At 52.7% G+C, this 19,967-nt stretch overlaps 1 protein-coding gene across 1 annotated transcript; it reads left to right on the forward strand.

Moving 5' to 3' along the window:
- Positions 1–1,319: 1,319 nt before the first annotated feature.
- Positions 1,320–19,967, forward strand: SDC4 (syndecan 4). Its single transcript, XM_084296766.1, has 5 exons — positions 1,320–1,457; positions 14,634–14,775; positions 15,685–15,737; positions 15,985–16,168; positions 17,383–19,967. Exons 1-5 carry the CDS (start codon positions 1,392–1,394, stop codon positions 17,532–17,534), a joined length of 597 nt encoding a protein of 198 aa, XP_084152892.1. The 5' UTR covers positions 1,320–1,391; the 3' UTR covers positions 17,535–19,967.

Here is a 19,967-nt window from a genome sequence, read left to right on the forward strand (position 1 = left end):
GTCAGGTCATACGGGACCAGCTCCACAGCCAGCTCGGGACAGTGCTGCAAGGAGGGTCTCCTGCCAGCAGAGTCCCCACGCAGGTACAGTCCTAACACAACACAACGAGACCTCGTGGCCTCAGCTCACACCCCCATGTATCATCCCAAATATACAGTTGGGAAGGCTGCTTCACCCGAGAGACGTCTTTGCTTTGAGGGTCAGCACGTAAAGGTGGGGCAGGGAGGCTGCGAGGTCTCGTGGCGCAGCACAGGAGTGGTGGAGCGGGCTGAGAACCAGCTCTAGCAGAGTCTGGATCCATAACGGGCCAATGAGGGCATGGCACACGCACGCGCTTTGTAGTCCGGGCATTGCTTCCTCATTAAGAATATATTGTACTCTCTATAAAATAATAAAATAAAAAAAAAAAAAAAGAAGTGCAATCCAGTGTGGCCTGCAGTGTGAACAAGGGACACAGGGCATGCCAGTGTGCTAGTTCAGGTGCACCCCAGGCTATTTCAGGGCAGGAACTGACGCTGTCAACAAACACAACCAAATACCCACGATCAGGCAAAGTAATCAATGGCAAGAAAAACCTGAAATAGTTAAACTCTGCTGTCGTGGTGTTTTTTTTTTTTTTTTTTTTTTTTGACTACCTGGGGTTTTTTTTGCACACGCTGCTTGCACAGAAAACAGATGGAGCGGTTTCATTTTCTGTCTCCAAAAAGAACTGCGTGATGTAACGCGCCGCCCCGTAACCGCAGCGGTGGCAGAGACTCAAACAGAAAGTCCCGCTCGGCTTTCTGGAAACGTAACACTGTCACTTGTGGAATGCTGTGAAAACGAGAACAAATACCGTGTGTTTGCTTCCCCCTCCTTTTCCCTTTCACTCCCCCCATTTTCTTTTCCCCTTTCTCCCCTCCCCCTTTTCCTTTTCCCTTCCCCGTTTTTTCCCCTCCCCCTTCTTTCCTTTTTCTCCCCTCCTTTTTTCACTCTCCACTTCATTTCCATTTCTCCCCCCTTTTCCTTTTCCCTTTCCATTTCTCCCCCCTTTTCCCTTCCCCCTTTTCTTTTTCCCTTTTCCCCCTTTTCTTTTTTCCTTCCCCCTTTTCCTTTTCCCTTTCCATTTCTCCCCCCTTTCCCTTTCCATTTCTCCCCCCTTTTCCCTTCATTCCCTTTTCTTTTTCCTTTTCCCTTTTCTCTTTCCCTTCCCCCCTTTTCCCTTTCCCTTCCCCGTTCCCCTCGGTGGCTCATGGCCGGGGGCTGTCCCCGGGTGCGCTCCGCCCCGCTGCCGGCCGCTATAAGCGGCGCGGCGCCGGGGATCGCCCAGAGCCTCGCTGCTCAGCCCAGCGTCAACGTCAGCGTCATCCCAGCTCCGATTCAGCCCCATTTCATCCCATCCCAGCCTCGCCATGCCGCAGCTCCGCGTCGCCCTCCTCCTGCTCGCCCTCCTCCTGGCCTCCGCCGCCGCCGAGTCGGTGAGTGCCGGCCCCGGGGCGCAGCCCGGTGCCTTCTGCCTGCCCTCCCCGCTCCGTTCAGCCGCTTCTTTCTCTCTCTCTCTCTGCCCTCCGGCACGCTCAGGGCAGCGGTGGGCTGCTGGCTGCGGGGCCGAGCCCTCGGAGCCCTCTTTTATCGCCGGGTTTTGGTGGTGGGTTGGAGGCACGCAGCGCGTTGCGGTGCCTGGGCGCGCTTTCCTGCCTCGCCTGGGTGTCAAACCCTCCTCGCCTCCAACCGGAGAGGAAAAAGGGTGCCCGACTGATTTAGGACTCGTTTAAATGCAACGAGGTGAAGGAATCGGGATGCTTCGAGTCAGGCACGTGTGTGATCTCCCCGGTGAGGCGGTGGTTTTGGGGTTCTGCCTCCCCGGCGTTTGGGTTTGGGTGTTGGGGACGTCTCGCTGGTAGCGCGGTCAGGGCAGGTTCCTCTGCTGGTCTGAGGGAGCTGCTGAGCGTGAGATGGCTGCGAGGATCCCAAAGCTAGGTCGGGTTATCCACATCGGATGTTTCGGGCAGCAGGCTGTCCGTGTGGGCAGGGCAGTGCTGCTGCTGCTGTGCTCAGCACCGGGCACCGCTCCCCAACAGGGGCAGGGGGCTGTGGGGTGGGAAACTCCCGCAGAGGGCGTCTGTAGAGCTCGTCTGCCCCCCTCTGCCCACACCAGCAAGCCCAGATCCTCTCTAGCCCAGCGTCCCTCTCCCCGCTGTTAAATTTGTGACTTGCTCGTCCGAGAAGTGGCGGGGCTGGCGGGGCAGACCTTTGGGGCAGCCAGCATCTGGAAGTTGCGCTGACCATGTTTGGTATGAAACGCGACTTGGTGTCCCTGGGGAGCCGAGTGGACTGCAAGCATCGGATTTCGGCAAAGACAACGGCTTTGCAACAGATGGATTCTGTAAATCCCCACACGCAGCCCATGCGGAGTGTTTGGCGGTGTCCTCCCTGCTACGCAAGGCGAGCCGTGTGCCCGAGCGGTCATACGAACCTACCGCAGAGCCGTATCCAAACAAATCAGGCTACGGACTGCCGAGGAGGAGATGGGATGACACAGTATCTGGGAGCGCTCTGTGCGTGCTCCTCCCCTTATTTTTTTTTTCTTTATTTTTTATAGCCCTGCCAAAACGTGCAGGGCTGCACAGCACGCGGCTCCCAGCTCCTCCGTGCGGGCAGGGTGAAGACAGGTAGCTGTTTCTTCACAAGACGGGGATTGTGTTGCTTGTGCTTATGTAAGAGCGTGGCTTTGGGGAGCGATTCGGTGCTCGAATATTTCCCCGAGCCTGTACAAACAGAAACGCCTTGGCTTCTTTCCCCTCGTCGGCGTGGACGGGATTTCTCCGCGTGAAGCAATCCGGGGTGTGTAGGAGGGTGGGGGCTAGCAGCGGGGTGCCGATGCGTGACGTCTGCGCCTGGGCTGGGGGTGGCTGGCGTTACACCCGTGGCGTGGCTGGGTGCGAGGGCACCGCCTCGTCCCCATGCCCTGGGGACGGCTGGGTCTGGAGCCTGCTGTCCCCCGGTGGTCCCCAGCCCTCTCCATCCAGTGCTGCAGGAAGCAAAGGTTGTGTGGGGCCAGGAAGGGGGTCCCACAGGAGGTGCTGTAGGGGCTGGGGATGCACAGAAAGCCCCCAGTATGGCTAAAATGTGGGATCAGTGGAGTTGAGGAGGGGCAGTGTGGGGCTGTAGAGCTCTGCCTGCACTTCTAGCATCTCGCTGGCCTCTGGCAGCACAGGAGGTAGGCAGCAGGTATTCCTCGGGGGATGTCTCTGCCTGCTGGGGGCTTGGGCTGCTCCTGGCTGTGACTGCCCCGAGCTCAGCAGGTCCCCAGCAGCGCTAATGGGCTGCGAGCTGGGTGCAGCAGTCCTGCTTTGCTGCCCTGCAGTAAGCAGAAGGTTCCTCCCCAGCACCGCATTGTGTTTGTGCATCCCCAGCAGTGCAGGCAAGCAGTAATCCACCCCCAAAGCCGGGGAGAGGGGGGAGGCCCTGAGCTCCGTGGGCTCTGCCGGCTCGTTAGCAGCAATCACGCTTGGAGGCTGCCTGATTGGCAAAGCCGGTGTCTGGCCGATGATAGCCCGTGTGAGGAAAGTAGTGCAGCATTATTAATGCCAGAACCGGTCGGGCTCGTCCTGCTGCCATCGATCCCCGAGGCCTGTTCTTTCTGCTCTTTGCCCAGTTTCTCAGCTGTCCCTCCCAATCAAATCAAGACGCGGCGATCTGCATCTTCCTCTGCCTCCCGACTTGGCAAACCCAGGGGGCAGCTGAACGTCTGCGAGAGATCCCAGCCTCCCTAAAACACCAAGCAGCAAGGCTGAGGAGATGGCCCGTGCTCCTGAAGAGGCTTTTGGTACCTGACCCCGGAGCTGGCTGTCACGGTGCAATGCCTGTAACGCAGGGGAAGCAGTGGCCTCTCCAGCACCTCATACCCCGCTGAGCAAAGCAGGCAGGAGGGGTGCATGTGGGTGGGAGCAGTGACCCCGCAGAATGTGGGGTGCTGCTGCCCCTGCCCCAAGTGCCTGCTGGCTCCCATGCCGGGGAGATCTTCCTTAGGGTTCTGGTTTCCAAACAGTTTTCCCAAGAGGCAGCTTAGGGCTGAACTTGGGACTCTCAGAGGCGTGATGATACCAGAGGCTCGTTCGTTCTAGGAAGTTAAGGCTGTTAGCCAACGTGATTGCTCTCTTTCCTGCCCCTCCTGCTGTTGTCTCCAAGGCCTTGGCACTTCAAGGTCCTGCAAATGCCTGTATGCAGTCCAACAACAGTGGAAATGTTTTTTCCTATATGTCTTCACCTCTCCCCTCCTCTCTAAGCCCGTGTTAAGCACTTTGCTGTTGCCTTGTGCTGCCTGGATGTTTGGGCTCAGCAGACCAGCCCCTGCTCTCCTCAACATGCCTGAAGTGGAGCCTGACGTCCCCTTTGCCTTGGTGCTCCTGGGTGGCTGTTGCCTTCCTGGCACACTTGTCCTGCTTCCACCACGAGGCTGGAGGCTGCTCGCCTGCCTTTGGGCGATTATGGAGAGGAAGGAGGGAGTCTGGCTGGTTGCTCAGCATGCAAACTTCAGCACAGTTCCCGCAGCTATTTTTCCCTTCCCTTCAGGCTGTTGCTGGTAAATCCTCTGAAAACGTGCCGGCTCGCTCATCCCAGCGCCCCGGTCACCGCTTCAGCTAGGCAACATGGAGCATCCATCCTCCAAAACACTTCTTTGCTCTTAAGTTAACATTTAGCCTCTTCAGCTTGCTCTTAAATCCTCGCAGCCGCATTCCCTGCTCGGCACAGCTTGTTCCTCTATGCCCTATAACAACAGGAGGGGTCCTGCTGCTTTCGCAGCCTCAAGCCGAAGCTGGTGTAGCTGCAGCACTACAAAACTGGATGAACCCGGCGCATGTTTGACCTCTGGGCACCTGTTGTGGAGCGTGTGTGGCTGTTTGTTGAGACTGGGTGGAATGCAAACGCTTCAGATTAAGGATTCAAATGATTTGCACTGGAGTGAGACTCTTGCGATGAGACTCGGCTTGCTGGCTCCAAACAGACAGGGCAGCCTGCTTAAAGGGTTGTAACAAGCTACTGCACTGAGGGGCTGTAGGAAATCCTGCGTTAATGAGCTGTTAGGGGTGTGCTTTTGGGTTACGTGGGACTTCTTGTCTCTGAGCAAGCACTTGGTTGTCCAGGCAAGGCTTCAGTCCGACCAGCCCTGCAGTGCGTGGCCGTCAGCCCCGCAGCAGCACTCTGACTCAGGGTTCCTGGCACTCGCCTGGCGTAGCAGCTCCCCGGGACTGCTGTCACCGTCTGAGTAACGGCTCTGCCCCCGGACTCAGTGACTCAGATGTGCTTGGCACAGCTGCAGCACCGGGTTCCTCCTTACCGGGGGAAAGAAAGGGGCGACTGCGGAGCCAGTGCTGCTCCTCAGCAGGCTGTGCCTTAGTTGCTGCCGCTGGTCTCGTCCGTCCCGGTTTGTGTCCATGGTGGGTAAAAAGCTGTTGGTAGCTGCCACTGCCTTGCGCTGAGGTGGTGTTGGCAGAGGTTTGTGAGAAAACTGCCTCGTCTCGAGCAGCAGCTAACTTGCTCTGGCAGCTCTGTGGGTGCTGCCTCTTCAGACAGATACAGCTGGAAATGAGAATTGCATGGGGACAGGGGAAAAGAGCAGCGTTATCTGGAGCAATTGAAAGTGTGCGTAGCAGGGCAAAGGAGTGGAAAGTCATAAAGAGGAGGCTAAATGCTTAATCCTGAAATTGGAGAAAATGTCAGCGTAGGAGGGGGAAACACGCAAGACACAGCGAAGTCCCTCTCAATTTCTAAAGGTTGGCTGACTTCAAAAATACCCTTCTTGTAAAAGTCTTATTTTGTTTTGCTGGAAATATCTGCTCTTGTCAGTTTTATCCTTGAGTCCTTTGAGGCTGAGACTGCTCACAAAACACCAAGTGGCGCTTGTTAGACAAATTACTGGGATAACTTAAAAATCAAAGCAGTTAATTAAAACCTTGGTGAGACACTCCTTGGGGTGGGAAGGAGACTGCTAGGCACGTAGTCCTGTTACCCAAGCAGCTCACGTTGTGTAGCAAAAACAAGGTTTCTTCTTGCTTAAACAAATTGCAATCTGTCGGTCGAAGCAAGTCGTGCCTTGGGAAGGATTTCTTTCTTTTCATGTTGCTGTGCCTTAGCTGCTGAGGGGGAAAAGGTGTCTCCGTCCCAGTGCAACTAAAACTGTGCTACCTGTCTCTTCTAAAACCCCGAAGACAGCACCACGGCCGTACCTTGTTTACCTTGCTGGGAGGCTAACCCTGCCTCCTGCCCTTTAGCTGCAGTTACAGTCAAACTGTAGCAATAAAAAGAGCTGTTAATGCACATTAATGGCCGCACTGGGAAAGTGCCTGCCTTGGACTTGCAGCAAAACAGTCCCAGTTGCGCAGAGGCCAGGAGTCTCGATGATCTGGGGTCTGGCTTTGCTCCTGAAGGTGAGCACGCCTGGTGTGATGGGTGCTGCCCTGGGCTCCCAGGGGGCACGGATGGCTCCTGACCCATGTGGCACAAGGAGGGCTGCTGAGCTTTTGGAGGCTGGTGTCCCCCTCTAAGAACAGAGCAGCTTCTAGCTATCCTGCCCTCAGCTGGAAATAGATGTAGTCCTTACTGATGTCAGGAGCTCTTGCTTGGAAGGCTGTGTTCCCGGCCAGATAAATATTTATTGCAAGTCCACGGCGCGCGGCGGGGCCGACTGGAGCAGGAGTCTGTTTATGTGTGAGCTGTTCTTGGCGCTAATTCCGAGTTTCCTGAGGCTGAGTACGGGAGGCTGGTACCATGCCGTGGTTACTAAATGACTCGCTAGTCTGGCCCAGCGCAGGCTCTGCGGAGCCAAGGAAGGAGAGAGCAAAACAATAACTCGGTCCCTCTGCTCCTGGCTGCAACAGCGAGGGTGCAGAGAAGGGGTCAGGGAGTGCTGGAAAACTGCTGCCAGCTTCCTGCCCTCTGCTCGGAGAGGGGAGGAGATCTGGGCTGGAGTCCGGAGCTCTGGGAGAAGGACAGGACTCTGTAATGCTGCTGCGTGGTCTGCAATCACAGAACATCACAGGATCACAGCAATAGCACACACTGGGGCTGCTTGACGCTCCCAAACCAGGGCAAGCTCTGCACATTCAAGAATACTTAAAAAAAAAAAAAAATAATAATAATAATAATAATTAAAAAAAAATCCCATGTACTAGAAATTCTTTCTTTACAGTGGTAGCTAGCTAAGGGGAAAATCCCTTCTGTTGAATCTATTGTTTATATAAATTCTTACATGGGTATAGTCTGACAGTTAGTGGCACAAGTACTTCATCTTGAGTGCTTCCATGCTGATAGCTTTCACTGGTAGCTTTGCCAAAAGCAAAGCTCTCCATAGTGTAACTGCTGGCAGCGCTCAGCAGCCTGGGCTAAGCCTAAATCGCGGGGCTACTACTCCTGATTAGATTAAAAGGGTTTGTGGGAAGGGAGGCTTTTATAGGGCGCAGCACTGGGAATCTTGATCGCGCAAATCAGCTGCGATTAGCTGCCCGGCGAGCCGGCTAGAAAAGGCACCGTGCCTCTGAGCCTTTGAAGTTGGTGTCTGCCAGGCTTAATCTCACTAACGCTCTGGCATGAGGCAGAATAAAGATCCTGAAAATGCACGTTGTGCGTTTCTTGCCAAGTGGAAATTCTGCTAGTGTGTGTGTTGGGAAATATCGGGGTATCGCCGTCTTCTAGGAAGGGCAAGACGTGCCCTCACTGCCCTTGGGTGAGGGAGAAAGGCAATACATGAAGTATCCCAAGCGTGAAGTAGCAGCATGAGAAGTCACCTTGGTGGACAAGCTGCCTTGCTGTGGCCTTTGTATCCTTACAAGGAATACAAATAAATGTATTTATTCCCCCATCCCCAGGCAGAGATACAAGAGGAGCTTCCGGGGTTAGAGTGGACAACTCAGAGTGAGTCTTAACCCTCAACACCGAATCCCCCTTCTGACCTTGAATAGATTTCTCCTACTTCTGAGCTAAGCCCTTGGTAGTGAAGTATCTGAACTACTTATGATAAGATTTGTAGCTAGCATTAAAAAACAAACAAACAAAACACAACAAACTTTGAACCCTGAATTCCTGTCCCTGACCTGGAGAACCTTTCAGGGGTTTGCCATGGCTCTGCTGTGGTTGTTTTCCTCCTCAAGTCACATGAGAGCTCCTGCTTTCCCCTCCTGCAGTTCTCCTCCTTATCTCTATTTGCTCCAGGGCAAGTGATTGACACACAGCGATCTGCAACCGCCTGCTGAGCGTTATCTAGTCTAGCTGGAGGGGCAAGCAGTCATCTCCTCCCCACTCAGCTGCATGGAGCCGGGCACTGAGTATTTATTTAGAGCACCTATTTTGCCACCCTTGCAGTAAACAGATGCCAGCATGTGCCTGTCTGGCAGAGGACAGGGATCTTGACGGCTTCGCTCTCGGTTGATAATCAGGCAAGAGCAGTTAAACAAGAATCCATTCCTTTGCAATCTATCCACCCTCCTCCTGTTTGCTGCTCCAGCACGGCCTGAAGAGAGCAGGCTGTGTGTCGGCAAAGGCACAGGGTTAGGAGGTAAGTTAAGAGGTAACGAGGTTTGGCTGTGCAGGGAAGCCTATTTTGAGCAAGCTTCCCAGTGCCTGCAGAGCCTGGGAGGATTCAGCCTCGCTGCAGGAGAGGGATCGCCCCGTGGGAGCGGGTCACACCGCCGAGCCTGGGATTACGGCGTCATTGTCACAGGGATTATGACTCCGCGGCCGCGTGAGCCCCCAGCAGAGCTGCTCACTGCGACACGGCTTACAGGATCCCAGGGGGACCTGCAGGCGGGGGGTGACCCGCGCCGGGGCTGTGCTTAGCGCTGGCCACGTGCCGCTGTACCTGCCCCCACAGAGCACGTGGCCCGCTGCGTTCGAGCGCACAGGGCTGGTTTTGTGGCTGCAGGGAGACGGATACCTGCTTGGACAGGGACTGGGGATGCTTCCCGTAATGACCTTGAGCGAGTGGCGCTCCGTCAGCCCCTGCGTTCCTGTTGTTCTGTCTTACTGAGCGAGGCGCTGCTCCCGGCCTCTATTACCAAGCACAATTATGTATATACATACAAAATATATGTAAAATATAAGGCCTTTTCTGAATGCATTGGCCTATGCATGTCTCTGATTTCCTCAGAGGTGTTGTGGGCTTATCTTTACAGCTTGCCGCCATGCACGGGTAGGGTTACTTAGTGGGAAGATGGGCTGAGCCCATGGGCCTGCTCCAGGACTGCTTCAAAAGAGTTGAGGCATAGGCAGAGTGGTACTTAACTGTGTCTGTAAGCCTGGGGGTGAGCCTGTCGTGAAACAAACCACACATGTGTGCCTCTGCCTTAACTTCTGTCCCTTGGCAGAGAGGGCACTGTGGGCCCTGTGTGCTGTGCTACATGGGACAGCGTGACCAGAGGTAACTGGGTACCCTCCAGGCACGGGCACAAGGAGTTAGCACAAGTGCTGAAGGAGTTAGGTGCGACCCAGGCTGAAATAATGGTATTTGTTCTGCTCTCAGTACAGAAGTGATTGAAGCTTATGTTTTCCCTGCACTGAAGTGGGGAGGGAGTCAAGGGTGGCTTGAGGGGAAAGCGTAGCCCCTTCTCTTTCTGCTGCAGCAGGAGCTGGCTCTGCGGGAAGCTCCTGTCACTTCTAGTAGCTTTACTTGGAAGGGCTGCAAGGTGGGAGGATAGAGCTGTCTTTGCCTGTTACCTCTCTATATGCCTCCCTCCCACGGGGTGCAGGTTTGCTGAGCTGACTCGTGCAGCTCCTCAGCCCCCTTGGTTTTGGAGGGCTGTCTTGGCTGTGCTGGGGCTGTGGGGTGAGCTCTGCTCCTCTGCGTGCTTTGCATGGGCTTAAAACCTTCCTGGTTCTGTCTCTGAGCTACTGCAAGAGTGTGGTGGAAGTGAGCTGTATGGAAATCCCCCGACTCAGGCCTGGTGGTTTGCAGAGTTTTCGTCTCCCTGCACTGGGAAGGCCCCACCAGATTTGTTGCTCTTTGGCCAAAAATGTGAGCAGCACTGCGGAAAAGCCGGGTGGGCAGCAGCACGGGGCTGGGAGAGGTGGCTGTGTGATGCTGCTCAGCTGGGGTCTCTGGATGGGGCAGGGGACAATCTGAACAAACACCCAAATTGGCACCCAGGAGAGTCCTGACAACGTCACCCGAGCACCAGACAGCAAGTCACGCTGTGGTGCCCAGTGAGCTCCTAGGTGACAGGGAATGGGCAAAGCTTTGCCTAGAGACTTCCCAAGAGCACATACGTACTCCAGTGCCCCTCCTGCTGTGGCTCTCTCCCCTCAGCACAGGAATTTTCCATGGATCTGCTTGACTGGAGCCCCAGTCCTGTCTGTGGCACATTCCTCAGCACACCTGGGCTCACGTCATGGATTTATTCCGGGGTCTGAGACCCCATCCTTCAACCCTGGTCACTGCAGTGAAACGAGGTGATCTATACAGCCGTCCTCTAGTACACAGCACCGAACAAAAGCTGCAGGAGCTATTTATGTTATCTGTCCCCGCGGGCTATAAGGAGTTAACAGATCTGCACCTCTGCCACTTCTGCCACCTCCCTGGCTGGCCCAGGTCCACCTGCTTTTGTCTAGGAAGGGTTGACTTTCACCTTGCTCCTGTTTACTCCTAGACCTGTGTACACAGTGCTGGGAAGGGAGACGCACAGAGCTCAGCTCCCCATTACGGAGTCGTAAAACGAGATAAAGAGCGCCCTGCACTCAGGTGCCGGAGTCGCTGCAGGTCTGACTCCTCTGCTGCTCGCTGGCTGCAGCCCTTGAAAGAAGCCTTTAGAGAACTTTGGCCTGGCTGATCAGAAGCAGTGGCCACAAAAGCAAATCCCACATCTGAAAAGCTTTGTCCCTTCCCCAGAACGTAATTTGTTTTTCTTTCTGATGGGGTTTGCAAAAGCTGCGGTGAGGATGTGTGGGCTGGGGTAGGTGAGCTGCCTGGGTCTGGTATTTCCCGGCACTAGCCAGCAGCTGGGGAAACTCGCACGTCGGCCAGACCCTTTGCTCGCTGCCGTGGTGAACAGATGCTCCTGCTTTCAGAAGAGCCTGGTGGTACACCGGGCCCAGGAGCGTGGGATGGAGTGGGGTGAGCCTGCACCCTGCTCGGGGTGCTGGCTGCGACTCTTGTGCTGTAGGGCAGGAGCAGGGCAAGCCGTGTCCAGCCTCACCCACAGCCTGTCCAGGGCTCACATGGGACCTCTGTGCCCAGCTTTTCCAGGAATGGCGCTCATAGTTCACGTGCCTGACGTGCTGCTCGTCTAGCAGGGAGTAAGCTCTTAATTTTTGCCACTGGCAGGCAGGGAAAGCTTCTGCTCCATCCCCGGCACACTGGTTAATCCTCCTCGGTGCTTGCTGGGGATCAAAGCTGCTTAGCGTGAGGAGGAAACCCTGGAAGCAGCAGAAATGGTAGTTTTCTGTGCAGACCTCTCCAGGAAAGGAGCATATTAATAGCAGGGCTCGACTTCAGCTGCCGGGGCAAGGTGGGGCGGCGCAGCCGTCCGGTCTGCCTCTCCCAGCGAGTCCCTGGCCCGGCTCCAGCGCGGGAGAACAGGTGGCAGAAAGCAGGCTCTGAGCAGCGGGTGCCCTTCTCCAGCTGGCAGTTGTGGAGGGTGTTAAGCTGGACGTGGCCAGAGACGACTTGGCAAGGGCTGCCTGGTGCTGTGCTGCTGTCTCATAGCTTTTTCCTCTTGGCCGTGGCCTGCCAGCCCAGAGGAAGCAGCGGCACCTGCCTGCGGTGTCTCTCAGCCTGCTGTCACGGCTGTGGCAAGGACTGAGCCTTCCTTGGGACGAGCAGTTCTGCAGGGAGCTCTCCGTGGCACTCAGGAAGCCTTGAGCCTTTGCTTTTCAGCCTGGGAAAGTGCCCTCTCACAGGTGTGCATGCTAGGAATGTGCCTGCTGCAGACCTGCCCTGAGAGCAGGGCACTCGGCTGTTAACTCTTCCCGGCCAGAGCACTCCTGGCTGCCCTTGGAAGGAGCCTGCTCCCTGGGAGAGCGTGTCCTGGGACCTAGAGGGCAGACATGGAGATGCCCAGCAGCCCTCTAACTTCCCTGTGCTTCGGGGAGAAGCTGGCAGATGAATCTGTTAAGAAATGATCCTTGCTGCCCACAAGAAAAGCTTTCTGCAAGGCTCGAGGAGCTCTCCTGGCTTCCAGGAATTTCCTTGTCCTTGCTCAAGATGATGATGAAGAGTGAGTTCAGGGAACGCTCCCATATAATCTTATTTACGCTTGTGAGTCAGTAATTTCCTTGTTATGTCCTCTGGCTTGTAAACACTGTCTGTCCTGATTTAAATAGGGCTTTCTGATAGCTGAACCTGGTGCGTTCCACAGCGTGTACTAATCGCCGTGGCTGCCTGCCATGGCTCTGCTCATGCCTGGGCTGATCTGATAAGGCCAGCTCGCTGTCCAGCCACTCGGTGGCCCAAAGGCGGCTTTCCTTCAGCCTCCCTCGCTGGGACATTTGCTGGCCGTGAGTCATAACAGCGTGCAGCATGAGCTGGCACAGGGGTGCGGCTCGGCATGGCGCTCCTGCCAGCATCGGTCTGCCCCGGCTTGGCAGCCCGCTTGTAGGGATGGCAGCAAGTGCGCGGCCCGGCCCCGCTGTCCTGGTGTGGGCAAACTGGAATCGACCCTTCCTGCGCCTCAGTGGAATCTGTGTGAGCTGGGGTGGGAGCAGCGACTGCCTGCTGGCAGCAGTTCCCATCGCGGGTCTGGCTTTGGCTTGGTTTCACATATCTCAAAATGAATTTGCCCTGGAGTGAGTGATCCGTAATGTTAGGAACGCTGGGTTCCAGGAGGCGAGGGGATTTCTTCCCAGCTGTCCTTCCTCCCCAGCCCCCTTCCCATTGCTCTGTGCCAGCTCGGGCAGAGAGATGGGTCTGGGAGGGGAGCTGGCCTCAGTGCTCCGTGCCCCGTGGCTATTCATTTGCTTATCCTCCAGCGGAGCTGCAGGGGAAACCAAAGATGCCTCAATAAGCTAATGAAAAGCACATCAAGTAGCCACCGCTCCTCATGCAAAATGAGAAGCATCCTGCTCTGACCACAAGGTATTGTTTGTGGCGAAACCAGTACTCTAATGGTAGGGCAATCCGGGCGGCGAGCAGGGCCGAGAGGAAGCTGACACATGGCTTATGAGGGGTTGTTAGCGTTCACCTGGAGGGGCAGAGGTGGGGATAACTCGTCAGGCTGTGGCACTGCAGGGCTTTGGGAAGGGTCACACCTGGGCTACCGGGGGGGCTAATGGGGGCCACAGGAGGCGCAGAGCCCCCTGCCCTGTGCTCGCTGCTATCCTGATAAAGCAGCCGGGCTTGGGTGGTGAGACCCAGGGCTAATTGCCCCATGGGTCTCTGCTCTTCCACCTCCAGTAATGCCATAGTTACACTCATGATAAACTTGCATGATAGAAGAGCCCTCAGATGTGCAGGGCTGTGGACTAAAAGCCTGTGTTCTGCTGCAGCTATTTACAAAGACACTCCTGGGTAGGTAAGCCTTCAGGGCTCAAACCACGGTGATGCCCAGGAAGTGTGCATCCAGTATTTGTGAGGGGACAGCATGGAGAAACGTGACAGCCTAGCTATGAGATCCATCTGTCTGCATTGCGCTCCTTGCCCTGGGGGAAGGGGTGAAGTCCCCCCACCACGCCGATGACTTCATGGCTGTGGAATCAGAGGCAGGGAGCGCTGGAATCTGCGGGCTGCTGTGGGGCAACTGCGAGCTGCCTGCGCGGCACCCTCACCCGGCCCCAGGCTGCTGGGAGAGCTCCTGGGGGAATTGCACAACCTCGGTGAGGGCAGGAGGTTTGTGCCTGTGGCTCCGGCTCCGGCCAAGTGCAAATGAGCTCTGGTGTAGGAATTGCCACTGTGGCCACGCAGCTGATCCCCTGCGAGGCTCTCCTGGCCTAGCTGCTCTGCAGGCTGGGCAGCCTGCCCTTCTGCGCTGCTGCTCCGCTCCCAAGCGTCTGCAGCTGCAGTTGCCAAACCTTGGGATCCTGGGCTTGATTTTATAACTTGTTTGTTTACGTGTGATTTAATAGGTGAGGCAGGGGAAGCTCTTCCTTCAGGCGAGTCATTGCTGATAGCGAATGCTCCTGAACATCGCAGCATTGCACGGCAAATCAGCTGAACTGGCAGATCTGTTTTTAACCCTTGGGTGATAAACTAGATTTGTTCTCAATGCAAGAAGCAATGAGCTGCCTTGATGTGAAGCTTCTGTGCCATGCAAAAAAAAAAAAAAAAGACCGACGTATAGGTGCCAGGCTTTCTCTGAGAATAGCACGTTCCTCCATACGCCCCTTTCTGACAAACTGAAGGCATTGTCTTTCCCCACGTGCTCTTGCTCTGAACTCCTGACCAAGATCGTGTTGTGTTATTTGCACCGTGTGGTTGTTTGGTGAACCGCCTGAATGTGCAGCCCTCAGGAAATTCCCATCCCAGACTGGCTCTCACTTCTGTTCTGAGAAATTCTAGGGGAATTCAGCTGTTTCCAGGCCAATGAAGATAATGCTCTTGGTGGAGAGGAAGTTCAGCATTTAATGTTCTTGTGATGGAATCGATGTGCTCAGCCCTGAACTGCTGACCTTTTGTAAAACCCTTCAGAGTAGTTGCCTGAGACTTAACACTTCTCTTCCCCTGTCTTAAGGTGAGAGAAACCGAGACCATGGATGCACGATGGCTCGACTACCCTGGTTCTGGAGACCTGCCAGATGATGAAGACATTGGCAAATTCAAACCTCCCTCACCTTCTGATGGGTTGGATACAGATGAGACGTCTGGTTCTGGAGGTAAGCAGGGAAGGGGGTGAATGGATCTCTCTTGGCTGATACTGAAATTCTTCCTAGTGCCAGCAGTCATGAATGATGGGCTAAGGGTACAGCTTGAGCTCCAGAGGGAACTACAGAGTGTCAGGTGAAGATGAGAAAGCCGTGTGGACTGTAGGCACTCGGAGATGAGAACAGTGAAAGTGGTTGTACCGTGATGCTGAATCACTCTGGCTGGACTCCATCTGTCCTCCCTAACTTGCCTTACTGCCAGCAAAAAGGCATTGTGCTAGCTGGGTCTCTGTCCCACTGAACTCCAAAGAACTTCTGGCAGATTTTTTTTAAATTCTAATCTTGAGGTAGTGTTAAAGGGCTTAAAGTTTGGTGTCTTAGCCGAGGCCAAACAAGGTAATGGACTAACTGATGTTGAAGTGAACTCTCAGTGACATGCAAAGCTCCCTGCCCAAACCAGTTTCAGCAGCTCCTTGTCCCCTTTATGTGAACACTTGTTCTCTAAATGGAAAAGAACAAGTACTGAAATCAGTACCTGACATGTTTGGGCAGATCTGGTGACTAGAGGGTTAGCAAACTATCCTTTAGGGATGGGTGGTGAGAGCTTTGCCCTCCCTTGGCATTAGTTTAGCAAGCTATGGCAGACCTGCTTTGCAGAGCAGCTCCTGATAATCTGCAGCAGGGGCCAATAGATGCAGCTGAAGATCCCTCCCAAGCAAGAGGTGTTGGTCTGGAGATTACATCTCATGGTCTTGTGCAATCAAAGCCACCAAGTGGTGAATGTATGAGTAGATAAGAGGGAACTGTATTCAGGAGAGAGCAAGAGTGCTATTTAGACTGTAGTTGCTGAAGTGTCCGAATTGTGGAAAACCAGCCTGTAATTAGAGGAAAACTTAGCGTCCTCTTCTTTCCCCCCTGCAGACTACCCAGATTCTGAAGATGCTATATATCTGACCACCATGGATACTCCTCTGGTAGGTATTGCCTTTGCATATATATTTTTTTAAACAACATGTAGCTACTCTGGCCCATCTCTGAAACTTTCTGAATACCCTTCCACCTGCAAGACGTGGTATTGAGAGGAATCTACCTGCATGAGCAGGAACAGCATGCTTGCAGTGCACTAAGCAAACTTTCCTTTCCCTGCACACCCTCCTACTTTCAATCGTAGGTAGGCTGGGTGCTGCTTACTGACGGGTGTGGTTTGTCTATTCTCTGTAGATACCTGACAACTATATCCCTGGAGATATGGAGAGAAAGATTGAAGGTGAGAAGAAAAACACGATGCTGGACAATGAAATCATTCCAGACAAAGCTTTACCTGTTGAAGAGAACCTGTCCAACAAGATCTCCATGGCAAGCACAGCCAACAGCAGCATCTTTGAAAGAACAGAAGTTCTTACAGGTAGTAGTCCACATTGTTCTTAAAGTTTAATGACAAATTATTAACATTGTACATCAAAATGGCTTGTATTGTTCTCTGAGGAGTAGTTCCCTTCTGACAAGGGAACTGAATTGCATTACCTTTGTGCCTGCCTCTACCAGGATCTCTTCTGCTTTCTAGTCCTTACATGGCAGAAGAGCCTAGGGCTTGCCTTGCTGGGGGTAAATTGCTTGTTTTTGAGCGTGTCACCTGACTGCTGGCTTAAACAAGTCATGTGGCAGCTGCTCTGCACCTGCCTTCTCAGCCAGAGGCATATCTAGCCATAAATCAGCAATGTCATAAACTTCTAAATCAAATGCAGGCATTTTCCTTCTAACCTCTGCCCAAGACCTGCTTTTTCTGAGCCTTGCCAGGAGTCCAACAACTCCTCTAAGGGGTTTGAGCACCTACTCAGCTGTTACAAATCTAAGTGGCTCTGTCTAGAGCAGAACCAAGCAGCTGGCTTCCCCTCAGCTTGTGGGACAGATCTATATTAAGGCAAACTTCATCCAGCACTTAGCCTGATGTCCGAGTGCAGACCTCAGCGAGTTGTGCCCATGTGCAGCCATCCTTCCACCTGGAGGAGGGACTGGAGACTGGATTGCAAAGCCACCTAACAAAGAAGCTGAATTAGTGCAGTGAGAAGGTGTCACAGCAAAAGATAAACTTGATTTAAGTCTTATGGCCACCCTTGGCGTGAGGAGAGGGAAAAATCTTTTGGGTGTGTGTGGGGAGTTGTTGCTGTTTAATTGAAATACTCAATTATGTGTGCTCACACATAAATGTGAGTATATATAAACAATAAAGCATTCAATCAAAGCTGTACCATTTTCCTGGAGTTGATACTGTGGGTTGTGGGAGGGCTCTCTTGGAGACTAAGAAAAAAGGGAACCATACCAAAGCAGGGAGGCTGTCCTTTTGATAAAAGTTCCTTCTTGCACTTAGCTGGAAGATTAGCACAACTGGTTAATGTGGAACATGTGATTATTCTATGGTTGGATGAAAATCAGTTTGTGGCTTTTTCCAGTAACATCTGCTGTTGCTGAAAATGTCAGTACATATGGTGATAGGCACATGGGCAGAACTGATTCCGGAGGCAGTTCTGGGAACTTGTACTGATGAAGCAGATCTCAAAATTTAGCTGACAGTTTGGCCAGGAGTTTAGACTTAATTTTGTGTTTATTTTCTTTCCCCAGCCCTCATTGCAGGAGGGGCAGTTGGCCTCCTGTTTGCTGTCTTCCTGATCCTTCTCTTAGTCTATCGCATGAAGAAAAAGGACGAAGGCAGTTACGACCTTGGAAAGAAACCGATCTACAAGAAAGCCCCTACAAACGAGTTCTACGCCTAAAGCTCAGCAGCACTTTGTGCCCATCAAGGGACAAATGGACTGTATGGAAACACTGTGCCCTCCAATGAGACGTGCTGAACAAACGTTCTTTTTGGATTGAATTTCAAAGTGACTTTGAGGGGGAAAAAATTTCTATATGACCCTTTCCACCCCACTCAGCTAACAAGGGCCCAATGAAATACAAAGAGTCTGAAAAAACAAAACAACAAACCTCAGTGTACTTTATCTAAAGCTAGTATAAAAAAAAAAAAAAAAGAAAAAAAAAAGCCAAACTTTCTGCTTGTTTTTATAGAGGGTATGTAAACACAAAACAGACTGTATGGAAGTAAACACTATGTGTTTGCATCCAGTGTGTGGTGTTCAGATTGGCGGCTTCTACAGAAGATGACTTTTTTATTAACCTTGCTAACAGACGTCTTGCAGCAGGCTGTTGATGTGAAGCATTTTTGTGGAGAACTATTTATGAATCTCTTACACTACAGATAATGTTGCCTTATCGGGGAGTAAAAGGCCCATAGGGCTCAAAATCCATGAATGCCATAACGGGCCTCTGGGAATGTCTTCCCCTGGAGACTTCTGTCTCTTCCTGCTGGCCCCAGGCAAGGGTCGTTAGTCCATGAAATCAGGACAGCCCTGTTTCTCTTGGCTATGGTGACACCCTTTCCTTGCCTTTACTCTCTTACCTTTTTTTTTTTTTTTTTTTAGGATTGCCTGTAGGGTTTTTATAACAAAATTTTAAAGAAAATAGACTAATGTTTATATAAAGTTTGTAGAAATTGTTTTTGAAATAAAAAAAATCTACTTTTTTAATTTCCTCAGATTTATTTTTTCAATCCCTTTGTGTTTCCTTTGGCTGGGCATTTCTCTAGAGATGTTTTGTATGATTCATATTCTGAACTGCAGCAGAGTTAGCTACAGTGTGTTACAGATTTCTTTTTAGTTCTATAGCAGCTACTGGAGAGGGTAAAGATATTTATGGTTTTCTTGTAACTTAGGTTTTGATTTAAAAAAAAAAACTTTTTAAAATAGAATTATTTATAGTTTCTGAAATGGCTGCTCTTCTCTTCTGGTAACTTTTATCCTTTTTATGTAAAACGCTAATATAATGAGTCTCTGTGAAAACTATTTAAGCTTTATTCTGTGAATTTTAATTATAAATTCAAGGCAATAACTTCTAGAATTAATCTGTATGCAAAATTGGATTCATTATATATGATTGAAGTAGGGAAAAGATGAGAGTACTTCTAGTCTGTAATATATTATAATCAGTCCTATAGAGCTATATATTATATTTTACTGAGAAATACACAGTTGAGAGTGAAAAGGCTGGAGTTAATTCTTCAGCAGCCTCGCTGTGCGGCTGGGTCTAGTTTGTACTGCTCTTTGTCCAGTGTCTGCTCTGGAGTGCAGGTGGGCTGGTGAAGGCAGCTGGGGGGCTAGTAGCCGTGCCCAGGGCTGTGCCACCCCATCCCTGCTGTGCCTGGGGGCTGGCAGTGTTAGGGGATGTCAGGCTGGATCCTCTAAGGTGCAGCTGAGGTCCCAGTCTCCGTTCTGGGGTTGCTCTTTGATGCAGGCATTGAGAGCTCACAGTACAGGGAAAATAATCTGATTTTTGGTGCATGTCTGTGCTGCGGAGCCCAGGCAGTCCTGGGCCAAGCACTGACCTCCTGCAGAAGGCTGCCTGTGGTCGCCACAGAGCCACAGGTGGCTCGCTCTGACCTCCTGTGGTGGTCCTCTGTAAGGTGTTGTGTACATAGCTCCTACCTCTTCTGAGTCACACCAGTCCCCCTAGAGCAACGGGTGGCTGCAGGTCCCAGGCCTCCGATGGAGGAGGGTGGTGCAGGAGCACCCCGTGCAGGTCCTGACCCGTTGCAGCTCCCTGAACCTGCTCTGGCTCGAGGCCCCTTCACTGTGGGGTCCTCAAACTGAGCAACAGGGTTGGCAGCCCAGAAGCAGACTGTTGTGAATATTCTTTAGGAATCTCACCAGCTTCTCAAGCCTCCTTACGGGGACTTTGTTGTAGGCCTGAGGCCAAATCTGTAGAGGCAATAGCACAAAGAAATTTGGCTTCAGCTGGTGGCAGCTGCTTCTCAGTGCAGGGCTGGTGCAGCAGCGCAGAGGGGGTGATGCACTGAGATGTGAGGTCGAGAGGACTTCCCCGAGGCTTCTCCTCCAGGCTGGCTCCCCTGGTCCCAGTACGTGTGTGTTCTTGAAAACTGCAGGCTCTGGGGTGCTCTAAGAGCCAGGCACAGTTCTGTGTTTACTGGGAAGGAGGGGGAGGACGTGCGGTGCCTATGGGCAGCACTACGCGGAAGGCAGGAGAGGTGTCTGCTCCGCTGGGTACTTGGATTCTCTTGTCTAATTGCTCTTGGATTTTCCACTGTTACATTTTATTATTTTTTTTCCCCTTAAATAAACTGGTACTTTATAAAA

Source organism: Netta rufina (assembly GCF_964035555.1).
Source record: "Netta rufina genome assembly, chromosome: 16".
Taxonomy (NCBI): Eukaryota; Metazoa; Chordata; class Aves; order Anseriformes; family Anatidae; genus Netta; species Netta rufina.